The sequence below is a fragment of the Podarcis tiliguerta genome, assembly GCF_965153285.1.
Source record: "Podarcis tiliguerta genome assembly, chromosome: 1".
NCBI lineage: Eukaryota > Metazoa > Chordata > Lepidosauria > Squamata > Lacertidae > Podarcis > Podarcis tiliguerta.
Window position 1 is genome coordinate 35,443,469 of NC_139534.1, and position 19,235 is coordinate 35,462,703.

General features: G+C 43.0%; 1 protein-coding gene across 9 annotated transcripts in view; it reads right to left on the minus strand.

The window, feature by feature from the left end:
* Positions 1-2,808: 2,808 nt before the first annotated feature.
* Positions 2,809-19,235, minus strand: part of LYPD6B (LY6/PLAUR domain containing 6B) — a 58,225-nt gene continuing 41,798 nt past the window's right edge. For 3 of the 9 annotated variants that reach the window (XM_083414233.1, XM_083414234.1, XM_083414236.1), the window contains 5 exons: positions 10,506-10,606; positions 9,735-9,886; positions 8,307-8,405; positions 7,258-7,388; positions 2,809-4,732 (listed from right to left, as the gene is read on the minus strand). In XM_083414233.1, the coding sequence (XP_083270359.1) occupies positions 4,568-4,732; positions 7,258-7,388; positions 8,307-8,405; positions 9,735-9,849 (510 nt within the window). In that variant the 5' untranslated portion in view covers positions 9,850-9,886; positions 10,506-10,606 and the 3' untranslated portion in view covers positions 2,809-4,567. Of the gene's footprint in view, positions 4,733-7,257; positions 7,389-8,306; positions 8,406-9,734; positions 9,887-10,501; positions 10,607-13,753; positions 13,832-19,235 lie in introns of all 9 variants that reach the window. The other 6 variants (XM_083414237.1, XM_083414241.1, XM_083414238.1 and 3 more) reach the window with 4 other exon arrangements.

Consider the following 19,235-nt stretch of genomic DNA (forward strand, 5'->3'; position numbering starts at 1 on the left):
TCTCATCACACTTATCTGGCTTCAGGGTATTAAAGCTCACTCCCCGACCCCAATGAATATCATCCAAATCTTTGTCTTCTTAATCTCCTTAAGGGTTCAATTATGCTGCTCCTCGCAACATGGGGCGACGAGGAGGAGTGGCACAGGTGGGGATGGAGGCTGCACGTCTTAAAAAAAAAACCCTAATCCTTTCAAAGGTGCTGGAGAAGCATAAAGAGAGGCACAGTGAGTGTGTGCTTTCTCAAAGAGCATGCATATAAAATACATGGGTGCCCTCGTGTTTCTTGCGCTTCTTTCTTGGCCAACGATGTTGTTGTTGTTTAGTCGTTTAGTTGTGTCCGACTCTTTGTGACCCCATGGACCAGAGCACACCAGGCACTTCTGTCTTCCACTGCCTCCTGCAGTTTGGTCAAACTCATGCTGGTAGCTTCGAGAACATTGTCCAACCATCTCGTCTTCTGTCATCCCCTTCTCCTTGTGCCCTCCATCTTTCCCAACTTCAGGGTCTTCCAGGGAGTCTTCTCTTCTCACGAGGTGGCCAAAGTATTGGAGTCTCAGCTTCAGGATCTGTCCTTCCAGTGAACACTCAGGGCTGATTTCCTTGAGAATGGACACGTTTGATCTTCTTGCAGTCCATGGGACTCTCAAGAGTCTCCTCCAGCACCACAATTCAAAAGCATCAATTCTTCGGCGATCAGCCTTCTTTATGGTCCAGCTCTCACTTCCATACATCACTACTGGGAAAACCATAGCTTTAACCATATGGGCCTTTGTTGGCAAGATGGCCAACGATACAGGAAGTCAAATACCAGGGCAATATAGAGAGTGCTTGTGTATGCGTGGCTGTGCAATTGTTTATGGAACACTTTGTTTTGGATGTTTGTATGTGATGCCAATAAAAGGTTTGATGACGATGATTTATGGAACACCAATGGACAAGAATTAATGATGCCAAAACAGATGTGCTACACACTTTTCCTAAATGCAGTCCATCTTTCCTTCCTTGAGTTCTACCCCCCCCCCCCATGAAGACTATTTGCATGAGGAAACGGCTCCACCAGTGCAGTTTCCCCACTCAAAACTAGCTTTCTGGAGTCTTAATTTAACTGAAGCTGCATTTACATGCACATGCAAATCAGGACATCTTCCTCTACCTCCCATAAATTGGTCTCAAAACTTGTATGTGAATGTGCCTGGTGCAAAGAAAGAACGAAGGCTGCCTCAAGTTGTAGCCAACATTTCTCACAAACACCTTCGTCATCTCTTCTCCCTAGGCAACAGTCTTCAATTTCAGTCACTATATGAATTGAGAACCTGTGCAAAACGTGTCCAGCAGTGGAGTCACAATTTATAGAGCTATGATACCCAAAATAAAATACGATGAGTTAGTACAGGAATCTGTATTTGCTGCATTCCAGTCTCTCACTTTGCTGCGCCTCTCATATAAGAACCTGCCTTCCCAATCATTCATTCTGCCCAGCAATTTCTGCTCACGATGCAGTGGTATCAAAGCAACATTGCAATCTGAGATCCTGGATGGTAAACCTTTCCCATCCCAGATGTTGTTGGGCTGCAAGTCCCATCAGATCCAACCAGCACTGCCAATGGTAAGGGATGATGGGAGCTGGAGTCCAACAAAATCTAGAGAGCCACCATTTCCCATACCTGCTCTAAATGCTGAGGATTGAACTAGAACCTTTTACATGCAGGGTGGATGCTTGGCCACTGAGCTTTGTGCTCATGGCTTGTTTCTAGCTGTGGTGTGTATTTGATCTGAATATCTTCTCCTACTAAACATAGGGTATTTCTTGTTTTAATGGAAGCTCAGGATAAGGTTTATCCTCATTTGTGTCACAAACTCTAGAACGTTCACACTCTAGAATTTGTGAATTTTCGCTCATTAACCGAAGTATCCTAAATGCAATTTAACCCATTATTTCTTCCAAAGTGACACAGTACAATACTCTTAAATTAAAGCACCAATTAAATGCCATCTAGCTATTGCTTTGTGATGCCATTTACAACTAGCAAAATTTCAAATTTCAGCCCTTTGTGTGTCTCACACACGCATGCATAGTAACCAAAAAAGCTTTTAATAAAATAGCACCACACGTTAATCCTGTTCCCAGATGATCTTGGCTTCTCTCCAAAAGACTAGCCATCACCCATATTGGGCAGAGACCTTTTCTTTACAGCGTAAACAAAATCAAACCATTACCTTGTCTACAAGTAACAACAAGAAACAATTTTTTAAAACAAATGACTTTTTTTTTGCAAACAAATGTCACAAAAATCAGGAAACCACCCCCCCAAAAAACCCCAACAACTAATGAGCAATGCTCATGGAAGAATTCAGGTTTGAGTGACACATAATTCAGAAGAGGCTGATCTTCTTACTTTCATGCAATTCAAATTTAGTTAAATAAAACTAGAGCCAGAGCGTGCAAAACCTTGGTTCAAAAGCAGAATGATTTAAGACACCCATGAGCATGGTAAAACAGAGCAATAATTAAGGAGAGTTCTGCAGTTTAAACTGCAGATGTTACTCTCTGTAAAAAGACTATAATAGTAAAAAAATAATATTACGTTTCCTAGGCAACTGTTTTATCTAGACATGATCGTTCCAAGTTGCAGTATTTTGTCATCATATGTACAATACATTTAATACCCGGGGGTGTGATCTAGCCCCTTCCTGAGAACAGCAAGGTATATATGCAGACCTGTACATCTGTGCAGTTTTTGGTACATGGGAGGGAAGAATCCCCTTGTACATGCAAAGATCTCCACGTGCAAAAGAATTCATTCCAAGAAGGACCAAATCATGTATTTATTTTTCTCATCCTCACAACAACCCTGTGAGGTAGGATGTATTTGTTATGTAGGGAAAGGATGTTCCCAAAAACTGACCTGCCTGCAAGTCAGTACCTGAGCAGGGATTTGAAGGCTGGATTCCTAACTGCAACATTTCATCTGCCTATAGATATTGGATGGCCGCTAAAAACACATTCAAAATCCACAGGGTGACTGAATAAAGCCGCCCCCTCCAAAAGGAGGAGGGGGAGGGACCATGAAGGCAAATTTTACAAGAGGAAACTATTGTGCACTGATGAGGAATGACCTACAGGACCTCGGGGTTTTGTTTGGTTTCCACTGTATAATATTGCTAATTATTTTCTCTAAGGTCATGGTGAACAAGATCCAGACAAGTTACACACATTGAAAACAATTGGGGGTGGGGGGAAGAGCACAATAGGTTTTGCAAAACTACAAAATTTCAGGTGTATTAAACGCTTTCTCACTAGCTGTATAGGTTTCCAATTCATGCGCTGTTTGTAATGCTAATGCATACTGGTGGCCTCCATCCAGTGTGGGTTCATTGGCCACATGCAAACTGTTTCCGTGCATACACTAGAGTTTCCCCTTTGTCTTCTTCTTGACTATTGTGCTGAACATGTGGCATGGTTCTAAACTAAAGGCTTTAGGTGCTTTCTTCTGGGCTGTGAAGGGGTCCAGAATTTCCACACACTACCTTAGACTAAGGCACCTGTCCCCACCCAAAAAACACCCCACTTTATACTTGGGTTTAATTCAGGCATCATGGTGAAAGACACTTATCCATGACAGAAAAGTAGAGATGCCATGGGTTGTAATTAGGTAGCAAACTATAATTAGAAATAGGCTTGCAAAACCAAGGTTTGTGCTATGATATCTGAATTTCCAAACCATAGTTGCAAGAAGAAACCTAGTTAACTGAGTCAGACCTTGGTCCATCTAGCTCAATAACTGTCTACACTGATCAGCAACTGCTCTCTGAGATTTAGGACAAGAGTCTTTTCCAGCCTCATGCAGAGACATTTGTATTGAGCACTGATACCTATCTGTAATTACATAGATTCCCCCATGAATTTTCCATAGTTTATTATTGAAGAACTGATGTAGCAAGAGAAAAACCATGTAATTCACATTTTATTGCTGTGGTATGGCTTGATGTCCCAATAAATAGGATGTTTTAGCAGATGCCACACTGTCTCATCCGTTTTAAAGACTCATCTTCATCAAATTGACTATTTATTCTTAAAAACAATATTAGGGGGGAAATAGACATGAGGGTTCAATGCTTAACCTCCATATCAGAGGAAAAAAAGAATAATTCCTTATTAAGATAATATGCAAAATGTACAAATTCTCCTATCAACCAGAAACTCTTCCACTTACTAGAATTCCAGTAACTAGCCAAGTCAATACAACATTTGGTCATCGTGTTTGGTCTTTTTAATACTTTGAACAAGCATCTGCTGGTGTCTTCACCGTAAAAGCAGCACTCTTCAAAAACAACAGAACACAGCACCATTCTATATTTTTTCTTTGTTTAGTAGATGTCATAGGATTCTTCTTCTTTGTTACCATCTCATGTGGGTGCCATTGCCCTTCTAAGAGGACGAGGGAGGCATTCAAGGTGAGTTCTGGCACCTCTTTTTCTAGAAAAGTAGCACTGGTCACCATCTGAGAGATGGTCTTCATATAGCTCCAAGTGACAAATTAAGTCTGCTTAACAGAAAGAGTCATGTCACAAAACAAAAATGGCGGTGACTGAAACCAGCAACAGGATACTAGCAGCCTGTCGGCTGCTGCCCGACGTCCTCCGAGCATGGACAACTGCAAATACCGCATTAGTATGATTTGTTGGTATGTCTACATTGCAGATCATCCCTTCACAGCAAGAGATGCATTCCTGTAAGTTTTAAAAGACAACATATGATTTTTTAATTTAATTAATCAATGAATTACATCTGCAAAAAGTTGCAAGTAAAGAAAAATAAGCATTCTGAAGGAGCATTTTTTGTTTTGCTATAGTAGGCTCAACTTAAGAAAGGGCATTCCATCAATACACCATGGCAGAGGGATGCCTCTTTTTTGGTGGTACCTGGCATCTGTGGGTTGGTGTTTTGTTTCACAAGTACCTGCATTACAAATAAGCAAGCAATCTGTTTCCTGATTTATTTGATAACAATTAAAATTGCTTCCACACCAAGTTCCTTACACTTAACTGGAAAGGAAGTTCCACAGAGCAGTAATATGGCACTATGTTATCCAAATGTACTGTCTCTGCCTCTGTGTCAAAGAGGCAGAAAGGAACCCACTGCTCTTGAACAGAACAGGAGTTAAATGGCAGTTCATTATTATCCGTCAACCGAACTGAAAGCAGAGAAACAGCAGCCGCAATGTTTCTACAGTAGTAAAAGTTGCAATTCTCAGCAATGCTTTGCCTGTCTACATTGCATTTGTGTTGTGCAGCAAGAAATAGAAAACAAATGCCACAAATTGAGCCCGGCGGGGAGAGATGGGGATTCCTGGGATATAACAATTTGGCAATGGCAGTGTCTGGATCCTCTGTAAGGAATGAGTGAATGGACGACAGTAATTCCTGAGAAAAGAGCTAATTACAGTGGAAGCAACCTAAATGTCACAGCCTCATATGGCAGCAGTTTCTTTACCATAATTAATTAACGGAAACTTGACATTTTTATGTAACTGTTAAATGCATAATAAAGGGCTGAATCCCTGCTAAATGTGTGCTTTTAAACAGAAGGTTAATAATTTGTGTAATGCTCTTGACATGCGATGTGCAACCTAGAAGAATGCACACTTGCAGATTCCCATTGCCAGCAACAGAATGGTAAACCATGTGAGTGCAAAGGAAACATCCTTCATCTGTGGTCAGCATTGTTGAATGTTCTGGCTTCCCCCTGCTTCATAATTATCGTGGTTTTTCTCCTCTACATCAGCTCTGTGAGAATAATGACCATTGTCCCCATTTTATGGTTGTGAGACTGAGATTCAGCCTGAATGAGATGCCAAAAGCACCCAGTGAGTTCTGTAACTGAGCTGATACTTCGGCCAATGTCCAAGCATGACACTTCTGTCAATAAAAAGGTAAAGGTACCCCTGCCCGTACGGGCCAGTCTTGACAGACTCTGGGGTTGTGCGCTCATCTCACTCTAGAGGCCGGGAGCCAGTGCAGTCCGCAGACACTTCCGGGTCACGTGGCCAGCGTGACAAGCTGCATCTGGCGAGCCAGCGCAGCACACGGAACGCCGTTTACCTTCCCGCTAGTAAGCGGTCCCTATTTATCTACTTGCACCCTGGTGTGCTTTTGAACTGCTAGGTTGGCAGGCGCTGGGACCGAGCGACGGGAGCGCACCCCGCCACGGGGATTCGAACCGTCGACCTTTCGATTGGCAAGTCCTAGGCGCTGAGGCTTTTACCCACAGCGCCACCCGGGTCCCTTTTACTTCTGTCAATAGGCCACACCAATTCCCAACAGTGAAGACCTCCATCAGTGATTCAGCTACATATAAACACGCATCATTTTGTCTACTACATGCTTGCAATATCTAGGTCAAAATGTATTAACCCACATACAAGATATTCCCTTAAAGGCCTGATCACAGATGTCTGACAGTCTGGGACCTCAGCTGTCAGCAAGAATACAAGGGCCAAGGAAACCTTGCTTTTTCCAGCCTCTTGTCCTTAAAAATAAATTTAAAAAATCAAAATTCTAGTTGACTGATGTTCTGCAACCTACATAAACAAACGCGAACCAAGCAAAAATTATTTGTATGTTCTGTGCAATGTAATCGGCTTCTTCTGGAACGCTAATATGTGCATAATAAGCTGCTCCTGGTGAGTGACTAAAATAAATTTAATAATTAATAATATGCACCATGGCCTTTTAAACTGGGAGGGGGGGTACTCTTTTTGTTTGTTACTATGTTGTGTGTTTTTGTGTTGTAAACTGCCCTATGATCCTTGGACGAAGGGCGGTGTAGAAACTTAATACAGTCATACCTCGGGTTGCAGTCACTTCAGGTTAAGCCTTTTGGGTTGTGCTCCGCAGCGACCCGGAAGTAACGGAGCGTGTTACTTCCGGGTTTTGCTGCTCGCACATGCGCAGACGCTCAAAATGACATCACGCGCATGCGCGGAAGCAGCGAATCGTGACCCACGCATGTGCAGACGTGGGTTGCGTTCACATCAGGATGCAAACGGGGCTCCAGAACGGATCCCGTTTGCATCCAGAGGTACCACTGTACATCATCACCATCATCACCAATGCAAGGCAACAACTATACTTGGGATGGGGATTACTGTTGTCTTCTGAGTGTAATGATTGCCTAATTTATGCCTTGGGTGTGGAGGACAGAGAGGGCACCATGTTCTAAAGTACTTTCCTGTACACAAAAAGGCAATGCTCACAGTGTGACTAGTTTCCCTGTGGTGGCGACATCCAACAAAACGGCACTCTTCTCTGGTGGCACATTTTTTAGTGACAGAGGTGCTCCTTCCATGACTGGTGAAGTGATGGACTGTCAAGCAGTACTCTGTGTCTAAGCAACCAAAAGGAAGAAGAGAAAATCAGTAATAGAGTTGATGTAGTGAGATTCAAATCAGAGACTGGACTTTCTGACCAGAACTCAAGATGTCTGGCGTTTTTCATAAATAAGGCATTTTTTTCCTGCCCCCACTGCCCTGCATCACCTGGTTTGACCACAGATACATCTCTCCTTGCTTCAGAATATTTTAAAAGTTTGTTCTCTGAAATTAGGGCATACACTTTCTGGTCCTGTTCTTCCTTAGATGGGAAATCCCTACATATTGGCATACGCTTCTGCATTCCACTGGATGCAGATTTTCCTAAGGTACTGGAGAAGGTGGCCAGGGTACTAGCACAACCCACCCTGCACCCATTCATTTGACCAGCACATTTTCCCACACAAAAGGCAAGACAGCACTGCTTGCATCTAAATGCAATCTGCAGCACACATAGAGATTGGAGGTGTGGGTGTTACCTAGACAAAAACTCAAGGAGTGACCACCACCTTTCCACTACCAAGTCACCATTTTGTTTTCCAATAACATGTTCCAAAGGTGCCCTTCATATATTACAGAGGAACTGCTGATTTGTGACATGTTAAAGTCTTGGCATCCTATTGGTGGGTTCGGTCTTGTGGGTGCTTTCTGTGCAGTGGATGACAAGCTGGGAATGGAAGCAGCCCTATAGGAAAGAGCCTTACAGCAACAACATAAAATGAAGTTACTGATAAGCCGTATGAAGGACACCAAAGTCAGATATACATGTGATTGGCTCTGTGACAAATAAGAAGCATGGCAAGTAAGGCAGTGTACTCTAAAGCCAATAGTGTTAAATACCTTCTTAGCCACTTTGATATCTAAAATATGGTGTGGTCAGATGGAAAAGCCAGAACAAATAGCATTAAATATCTTACTGTTCCCCATGTACTTACTCTGAGGACACCATTTGTCTTCAGCCCATCTGTTACAGTTGTAATTGTCAACCACATTGTCACATGTAAAACACTTGAAGCTGCTTGGAAATGGAGTAGCTTTGAAATTAAAAAATAAAAATAAAGAAATGAAAAGAAGTAAATCGTTTCAGAATCCCAAATGTCCAAATGTCATAACCCCAAATTCAGTTCTTCCCCAGTTGGGTTCCGGAGAGAGGGGAACCAAACAGCAATGAGCCTTGTTGAATTGCATCACAATCCTAAGTATACCCACTATGGGCCTATTGAATTAAGAGTGGGTTTCAGGTGTGTGCAGGGGGCTGCCATGCGGGGAGGAGCTAGGAAAGCCCCATTGCATGAGTGGAGTTTTGCTCAGTTTTCTCTGCATCCAACCCTTAATCATTTATATCCTGTCTCTCACACCCAACCAAGATACTCAAAGTGGATTTTGTCTTTTGGATGCTTTCTTGATTTTATTCTTCATCTCAAGAGCCCTCGGTGGCAGCATAGCCCATTGTGGGGTACCCACTTGTAATGGTTCTGGGGTTGCTCATGCTTAAGTTGCCGTTACTCCTGGCTAGGTTGCCTGGTTGAACCCTTTCTGTCTGGACAGCCTTCAGTTCGTGGCTGCCTCAGTCACTGGCAGAATCTGTCAGTGGGCATTTCTTGAACCTCTTCCAGCATAGAAGCTGTTTGACACCCAGTCTCCTCCTACTTTGCCTGCGCGTAAGTCTTCTGCGCAAAGTGGGTGTGGGCAGTGGAGTACTCGTGCCCTCTCCGCTGGTCTCCAGTGAAGAGTCCTGGAGCCACCTCTCCGATTCCCCCATCTGCCCCCCTTCTCCACTGGTGTTACACTGATTTCCTTCCCCCGCAGATGGGCTACCTCTCTCCCTGCTGGGACCCTCTCCGCCATCCCTCTGGAGCCTCCTCTCCGCCTCCAGTTCCGATGGCAGTTCCCTGACACCACTGTACCAGGTTAAATAAAACAGATCAGCACTAACTACAATACAGTGGCGCAGACAGACTTTAAACGAGGAGCCCATCCAGCCCCCGGTTTCTTGTGATACAACATCCAAAGAGCAAGGCAACACATGGAAAACCGCTATGTTCAATTACAGATGCAAAATCTCAGCAGGATGTGTCCTAAACAACAGTATGAGAAAGATGTAGCAAAAGTAATAAAAAGAGGAACATGCAGGTGTGCTTTAATCAAGGGTTCAACCAAAAAATTAACAACTACCAGAGACAATCAAGTTGATGTTTAGCTTTTAGGTCTATTAGAAATGCATTGTGAATTCATGATGATGATGATGATGATGATGATGATGATACTACAAGGCATTTCAAACAGAAAATGCCCAAAGAGTTGAAAACATATGCACTGGCATAGGCAACAAAACTGTAACAGAACTGTAACTGGCTACTTACGGTCTACTGGAAGCCTCACATTATGGAAGTTGATGTTCTTGGCTAGAATCCAACTATTGGAGACTATGAAGAGCTGAACAAAAGCTGCAGCCAACATTTGACAGAGGAACGGCATTCTGTTTGTTGCACATCAAAGCATAAGGTTCTTATAACTGAGAGGAAGAAGGGGAGAAATAATGTATCATTACGGGGGGAAAAAAGCCTGAGAACTGATTTTATGTCTGGCACACTCTGTACAATACGTTACTCACATCCACCTCTGCCAGCACTGTTAGTCCCAGCACTGGCCTAGGGGGCATACATGAATTAAAGGTGACATCAGCTCCACAAAGCTAAGCTGGCACTGCCTTCTGCTGGCCTGGTTGTAATGTACATCACAGCACTGCTACATATTACAGCAAAAGGCCATTCATAAGTGCAGCGGTTGTGATAGAGCAGAGGAGGTTAGGGGGGGGAAATCCATTAACAAGCTTGAATGGATAAAATTAAGCTTTTTTTAGAAAGAAAGATGAGTGCAGGTTGCAGTGGCCACTGGCAATCTGAACTATAGAAGAATACAGGCCTCGGGTTTATTTTTTAAAGAGGGTTTTCAAGACTCTGATCAGAATCTACAACACTATGATTTCTAGGCTGTCCATTTTCTGCTGAATGCAAAACAAGTTCACACATCTTCATTACTGCATGCATTTTAAATATCTCAATTAACGCTTATCTATCTTTAACAGGTAACATGCATATTCAAAAAGTAGTTGCTCCAATAGAATTACCTACTTGCCTATTTTGCATCTCTCATCTTGCACAATGCCATCACATCAGCAAGTATCAATGCTCAGTTCGAAGGTATCAGAATTCCACTCGCAGATCTGCAGATGCTAATGAGAAATAAAAAGGCATTCAGTGTAATTTCTCCCACTAAAGGTCACAGTTAAAGATAAAGTCTTCATGGATAAACATTAAAGAACTTTTCCAAGTCACAAAGACTCATTTACCAAAATGGGAGGGGGGATTTGATATTGGTTATATAAAGGGCAAAAGAACTTAATATGTGCAGTCATACCTTCAAACCAAGGATGGATTTAATCCAAAGGTTTGGTGAAAAGATGAATATGGGACATAGAAAGCTGTGGGTCGGGCCACCAGTGTATTGAACTCAGTAATACTGTCTGACAGAGGCTGTCCTGAGTTTCAGAGGACTCCTGTCCCTCTCTCCCTGGAAATGCTGGAAGTTGAACTACAGTCCTTCCATAAAATGTATCATCAATATCACAAAGCATTTTTGCCATGAATGACACGATTTACAACAGAATGCGCAGGTGTCAAAGCTTACAAGCATGCACACGATTAATGTTGTCATGCAGGAACATTGTTGGCACTTCTGAATATTGCACAAACACAACATGGACGTGTCAGGTATTAGTGGACTGTATACAACTGCTATTCAGAATCACCACTAGATGGCATAAGATAAGATGAGATCTGAGTTTCCCAACCCCTTCTTGTACACTGGGATCTGAACTGCAGCCAGTTAAAGTGCTGGGAACCAGCCTGTGCTTCTTCTCTCACTCAACATGCACAAGTCAAGTCAAGTTTCATTGGCTAAAAACCAATGGCCATTGCAAACATGTGAAGGTATTGCAGTTTATAATAGATTATTTCCAGAAGAATGCTCCATATTTAGCTGGCCAAATTAATCCCCAATTCTTCCTGGGACAGACACAGTCTAGGGTATGATATGTTTATCTCCATCTGGTCGCCAAATGAATGAAACAATACCCATACAAACATCCCAACACACCGGGCCATGTCCATACTTCAGGGTTTCTAACTTATTGGAAACTAGCTGTGTGCTGATTAATTGCTCCTGCTGAGCTCCTCCTTCTCTGGTGCACGTGAGAGAAACAAATCAGGAAATTGATACTAAACTTGGCTTTTTTGAGATGTCCTGGATTGTGCACTGTTGTTCCCTGGCAAACCAGAATTACTAGCCATAAAAGCATGGTTTGTTGACTAAAGATTCCTGGCTACTTAAGAGGAAGCAAACAATGAACTTGGGTCTGAACATCTTGCTTTGGATTTCCCTGTGCATGACAAGAGCACAGTAGAATATATCTGCTTATTCCTGATAAATCATGAGAGGAATTCAGTGTTGCACTAATCGTTCTGTCAGTGCAAGCATTCTGGCTTGCCACACAGAATGATGCCCCCTCTCCTCCCCACCACCATGCGCTTTTCCATGGGTTCTTCTGATCTACCCCCAAGCCAATGTCGGCGGGCACAGGGGGAGGAGATGGGGGGAAACCCCATTGCACAAGAAAAAGTTATTGCAAAGGGCTTCCACTGACAGGACGCATTAGTTGAATCCTGCCCCATCGGAGCAATGCTGACTTACTGTGACGTGCAAACATGCCCAGAGAATATACTGTCACACAAAAACAAGTCCAATTTGTTAGCAAAGTTATTATGTTATAAATCTGGAATAATTCCAGCCACCAATACCAAGTAGAAAGTGCTCCCCCCCCCCAAGGATGCTGGTTTTACTTGCTGCCAAGGGTGTCAATTTGAATAAAATATTGTGGGGGCCCAAGGTAAACCCTGCCATGCATAATTGATCACATGATGCAGTGCACACACACAACCTTAATAGGACTGCCCATCAACTTTGTGGGGGCCCAGCCCCCTCAAATATTTTATTGTGGGGGCCGAAGCCCCCATGGTCCCTAGGACTTGGTTCCTATGTTTGCTGCAGACCAGTATAAGGAGGCACACACCGTTCTTTAAAAATATTATCTTCGATCTTGTCTGCTTAGAACCATGCATTATTTTTGCTTTATTTCCATTCAAGTTGACAACTATTTATCCCTGATGCACAACTGAAGAGTGGTACCAGGAGTAGACTCACCCTTGAAATACAGTGGTACCTCCGTTTACGAACTTAATTCGTTCCAGAAGTCCATTCTTACACTGAAAGCGTTCTTAAACGGAGGTGTGCTTTCCCCAAGTGAGGCCACCCATTGCCAGTGCTGGTTTGTCTTCCATTCGTCTTCCAGGGCAAAGCTCACTAGCCGGAACACCTACTTTCAGTTTTGCGGAGTGCGTCGCCTGAATCGTTCATTAACAGGACTGTTCTTAGACCGAGGTATGATTGTACAGGGGACCCTCCATATATGAATTAAATTCATTCCGGGGGTCCGTCCGCAACCTGAAAAGTTCGTTTGCAGAGGCGCACAGCAAAACTCAGAAGTATACACTTCCGGGTTTGCCGCGTTCGTAACCCGAAAGTTACGTATCCAGAGTGGTACGTAACTAGAGGGTCCACTGTATTCTAAAGCTTTGCATAGCTTTGACCGTACACAGTATTGCAACACAGAGAACTTTGTTTCTCCCAGTCCTTGAAACTATTGTTTCTGTTCTCTCTTTAAGTATTTCATTCTGTACTCTTCAAACACCAAACTAGCGAAAGAATCTTGGGCCATAATATAGGGTATGTACACATTAGCAGCTTGGAGCCCAGCATAGTCGTTTTCCTCTGCTACATTTTAAGTCACTTCACCAATGCCCATTACCTTATTTGTTTCAGTGCATCAAACTCCAGTTCACTGAAGCTGTAATCTGCACATGCGCTGTAATCTGCACATGCGCAATGATTGCCTGAACTGGTTTCCTATGGATTGTGGCTAGCGTCATGTGTACTCAGCTTCCACCACCAGTGGTGCAAGTGTGCTGGAGCTGAATTAAGTGGTAATATAGACAAAGCTTTATTTCTGAATAGCTCACTTAATGTTTGCTCTGTGAGGGTGGGGCACTGATACCCTTCAATGCAGGGCTTATCTGTCGCAGAAAAGCAACCAGCTTTTATGGGAGCAAGGCATGACCCAGAGCTTCTGACAGCCAGCACTCACCTTAAAACACAAAACTGCACCTGCACCACCAAACAAACATTTCACTTTAGACCTTGTTGCTTCAGTATGAGCCACTTTGAGGAAAACAAACAATGCAAGCTAAGACCAGCCTTCGCCTACCTGCTGCCCACAAGTTATTTTGGGTAGTAATTCTCAACAGCCCCAGCCAACATAGATTTTCTCCACTCTGAAACATCCCTGTACAATTTTTTAAAAAACAAAACAAACTCATGGCATGTTTTTCTGCAATCCCAATCCCTCATCTAGGATGCCTACTATAAGGTGTCACTGGCCTGAACAAGCCTATTCTCTATTCTCTGCCTCCATCTTGTTATCTCCTTCCCTCCTTCTCAGACTAATGTCTTAACATTTTGTATATCCTTGCTTGGTTGCTTAGAGTTTCTTAATATATATTTTTTCTGTTGATTTACAAACTTGCATACAACAACACACCTGGGGTGTCCCCTGAGTATGTGGAAACCACTGACTCATTTTTGAGTGAGCCCATTTAGTTTCCAGACTAATGCTTGACTGTCTGGGTTTACTATTAGAGAAGTGATTCTCAAAACTCTCCTCAGCCCCTCAGATGGACCACTTGAAAAATGCTGAGAGCCTTGGTGGGACCACTAAATGATTTTTCTGCCTGTTGCAGCCGCAGTTTGAGAACCCCTCTGAAAGGGAATTGCCTAAATTTGACCAAACTTTGGATGTAATATTCTTTCCCTTCTTCATTTTTAAAAATAAAACAAAAACTAGGAACAGAAATCTGGAGAGCTCAATGATTTAAACCCCCACCCCCCGTGTGTGTACACCCAGGTGATGTTGTAATTACTCAGTTTTGGAATTGTCTATTTTTATCAGAAATTTTCTGCCCTCCAACCTAAATACTCTAATGTGGAATGTATAGCTATTTTTCCTCTACACACAGAGTTCTTAATTTAAATCTGCCCACCCCAGGTTACATATTAAAAGCCAGCCGAGTTAATAAATCCTTCGGTCAATAAAGTCTCTGTATCTCAAACATTTACACTGCCACTACCCCAAGGGGAACCAGCCTGGCTATTTCTAGAGATTTCTGCCCACCATCCACGACTTCATTAATCAAATTGTTTTTGCACAGCAAATGGTGTGCAGCAGCCTGTGAAAGTATCTGCTACTACAATGCGAACTGAACAAATGCACTGTTTAGGGTTTGTTTTTTACCAGTTGTTCCTGGAAGCTATCGTTTTTTTGCAACTGAAAATTGTAACAATCCAAGCCATTTCAGCTGCTACTTGTAATTAAAAACCTAAATGGAGTCACCAACTGTGAAAAACTACAGTCTTGTTTAAGTCTTGTAAAAGACTGATAAAAGCATAAAACAGAAGCAACTGGTGTTAATGTGTTGGAATGTAGTATTTCAACGTATGGTTTTTGTTTTTAATGAAACACAATCTCTTTATCATTACCTAATGCAATATATATCCCACCTTTTTTTCTTTTCTTTTTTCTTTTTTTCTTTAAAGGAGAAGATAAATAGTAGTGTGGTACAGTAAAGGTAAAGATACCCCTGCCCCTACGGGCCAGTTGTGTCCGACTCTAGGGTTGCGTGCTCATCTCGCTCTAGAGGCCGTGAGCCAGCGCCGTCCGAAGACACTTCCGGGTCACGTGGCCAGCGTGACGAAGCTGCAGCTGGCGAGCCAGCACCAGCGCAGCACACGGAAATGCCGTTTACCTTCCTGCTATAAAGGGTCCCTATTTATCTACTTGCACTTAAGAGTGCTTTCAAACTGCTAGGTGGGCAGGAGCTGGGACCGAACGACGGGAGCTCACCCCGCCACGGGGATTCGAACCGCTGACCATACGATCAGCAAGTCCTAGGCACTGAGGTTTTACCCACAGCGCCACCCGCATCCCAGTAGTGTGGTACCTTAAAGATTAATTTATTTATTCTGGCACGAAACTTTACGAGTGACGTCCTGGTCCATTAAATATAAATAATATAAACTGAACAGAAGTGGAACCCATGTAGAGTTTTGGTACACTGAGATTACCAAAATCAAGCCTTTCTATTGCTGTATGTTTTGTTTCTATGTACTGATTCAGCATCAGAACATTTATGTCATGGGTGGAGAACTTGGGTTCCTCTAGATGTTGCCTGAACAATGGTCAAGGTTGATGGGAGTTGGGGATCCAACAATATCTGGAGGGCCACAAATTTTCCATCCTTCCTACATCCTTATCTTCCCCACCCCAGTTGTGTAAGCCCCACCAATCAGCTGATTGTTGGCACTGGCAAAGTGCTGTACACAGGACTTTGCTATTGCTGCCAACCAGCTGGTTGACAGTGCCTACAAAGCCCCTTTGTCGCAGCCACATCTTTCCTTCCCCATACCTGACGTCAGATGTAGGGCTGGTGGGTGTGGTCAAATGGGGGTGCTGTCTCTATGGGCTGGACATTTCCCATCCCTGCTATATGCCAAATTAGATCCCATACATTACACACCTTATGTATGACTGAGAGAGCAAGGGGGAATGCAAGTACTTGAACCAAGATTTTGAATTTTTGGTTCATATTAAACCAGATTAAAATTTAAATGAAGGTTTGAATGATTGACAGGGGATTTTGTTTTCCTAAGCACAATAAAACTACTTTATGTGTGGATAACAAGTGGATGCAAGTTTTCTCCCCTGCTTTCTTTACCATTTTAGGTGGCACACCTGTGCTTCAGAAAGGCGCCTTTGTTCTCTCTCATTCCACTGCTGTCCTCTCTCCCTTGCTTTTCTTTCTTCAAGCTTGTTCCCTTTTTAACTGCCTCTGGTTTCTCCTTTTGCAAAGAAACAATCCTTCAGGGTTGTGGGGGAGGCATCTAATATGTGACAACTGTGGTTATGTCCAATAAAATATGGCAATCTTCCTCTCTATAACCAACATGCCATGCATCTCTGAATTGAACTGAACCCTGACGTTTCATTAACAGCTCATTCTTCAGACATTGGTGACTCAAAGGGGGAGGGGGGAAATGTGTGTAAACAGCTGCAGTTCAAGTTCACTTCTTTTTAAAGTATCACTCCCTTGTCTGCACTACAGCAGAGCCTCGTTTGGGTTAGGCATGTTTGTACTTACGCTTAACTGAAAGTCCAGTCTGATCCCCAGCTTCAAAGGAACACAGACTGCTGGTAAAGTTCTGCAGAGCAGCATTTGCAATGAGCTCACTATACCTCCCAGGACTTCAGCACTGCAACCCACAGAGGCAGCATTCCCCTGCATGTGTCTGAATGTTCCCTTTCTGGCTGCACACTTTATCACTGGGAGAGCCATTGAACATGTCCTTACCAGAACGCTCTCCTGCTCTCTGCTATCAGAAGACCAGTTCAACACCGATGGTAAAGAAAGAGTAAATCTTAACATGGTGTTGTAAAGCATGATTACAATTGTAAAGCAACCTGTGGTCTCTTGATGAAGGGCAGTATGTAAATTTAATAAATGACGACGACGATGCTTTGTGAAATAACAGGGACCAAGGGCTAAGAAGGGTTCCCAAAATGAGGGGTTCAGCATCCTGCATCTCTTGACTAGCAACAGGATTATGTTAAAAAGGCAGTGACCTGCTTAAAAAAGCAGGTAATGACAGAGAAGTCCCTCCCCTCTCCCTTGCTAAGTGCAATGTCTTCTCCCCTACCTGCACCTTCCAAGGAGCAGATCAATGGAAGAAGAGGCTCTGGCCTGGCACTGAAGACAGAAGGCTGAGATACAACCTCCTTCTCTTTCTCTCTCTCTCTCTCTCTCTCCCTATATTGGTAAGGAGATTTAAGTGGGGGAGCATTGGTATTGCCCCAACTGCAGTTTGAAGCGATATAGGCCACTCTGCCACCTCAGGACTTTACACCTCCCTCATCTCATATACTGTGGTGGACAGGCAGAAGGAAGGAGATACAGATGGTTTGGGGTCAGGGAAAGAGAGTCAGTGGTGGCGACAGAAAATGTGCTGAAGAAGGGGGGAGGCAAAGTACATTTCTGGTGCAGGCAAGCACTGTCCACCATGTTAAGATTTCTGAAAAAGAAACAACAGTGTATTTCACATTGGCATTCCCATCCATTCATGTCCCATTAACTTTGATGGACTTGACTAGTAGGTATGCTTAAGACTTCAGGCTTGTTTAATTTTATTATTAAACTGTAACTTGTATGGGAAGAGTGCCTTTCCTTCAAGCAATCACATACGTTGAGTGATTGGGAGATGGGAAGGGGCAAGACACTTGTCTACTGGGGGATGCTTGGGTTTAGCTCCAAGAACAGTGCGGCAGATTGTGTACTTCCTCTGAAGCTGATCCAATCCAACTACAAATAAACCAACTCACACCCAGGCATCAACCCATGTGTACCAACGCTTCCTGCAGACCAACCTTTCCCCAACCTTGGGTCTCCATATGCTGGGACCCCGTCATTCGAAGCCACCACAGCTAATGATCATGGATGATGAAGGTTGTAGTCCATCAATATTTGACGACTTTGAGTTAGAGGAGGCTGCTAGAGAATGTGGGATTTTGTAGAAAGTTTTATGGGATGTGTATGAAGGGCAGGTCATCTGAACATCACACTATTTTTCTGCAAGTGTTGTTGCACAATCCTGTCCTTGGTAGTTCACATGCAGTGTTGTACCCCCTAGTACCCCCACAAGCACTCATATTTCTTGCTCTGTCACAATTCCACTGTATGGCCTCATTCAGCCCTGCTGTCTCCAGAGGCTTCATTAACATTGATCTGATTAAAGGGAAACTAAACTAAACCAACAGATCAACTGAAGTAGGTTAATAAGAACTTCCTAAAAAGAGGGCAACATGCTTCACTTACTTCATGCCTGAAAACAAGGTAATAAAGTAGAGATGCCTCAAGGTAATGTGTGTGTGTGTGTGTGTGTGTGTGTGTGTGTGTGTAGGTGGGTGTTCCCTCCAGTGTGGTATGCTGCACACTCATGTTAATAAAATGTACCTGGATTTTTTACCCGCAACCTGCATACCTTTCACTCAGATATAAATCAGGAGCATGAAAAGGAAAGGAAGAGAAAAGCAGGTGGGGACACTACAGTGTCTCAAAACGATTAAAATTCCAGCTCTGTGTGGTTCTGCACACAGTAATTCAGCACTGGTATTTGAAAAACTGATCCCTGATTTCAGCAAAAGCAACCTTAAATTAGGACGGTTTCAACAAGGTAATGCTTAGTGACGAAAAGGTAAGATAGATGAATAACCAGGAACAATCTTGATTAACCTACCTCTTGTCCACCCTGATAACATATGAGTAGGAATGGGCAAATCTTGCAATTTCAGTTTCTCATTTTTCCAGTCTCAAGTTCAGTTCCCCACATTTTCACGAGAGTCTGAATTTTTTTTTTTTAATTTTTTTTTAGAAAATCCTCACAAGAATTTATCAGGATTTTAGGTCACATTTCTCCTAATATGCATATTTTTTCAAGCACTTTCCCATAATATATATGTTTTGGTATGCTATTTCCAGCAATATAGGCATTGGTTTCTTCTTATTATTCTTTTAATAAAACCCTTTTTATTTACCTTTCATATGCTGTATATAGGTAACTAATATCCAGTGCAGATAAGTAAT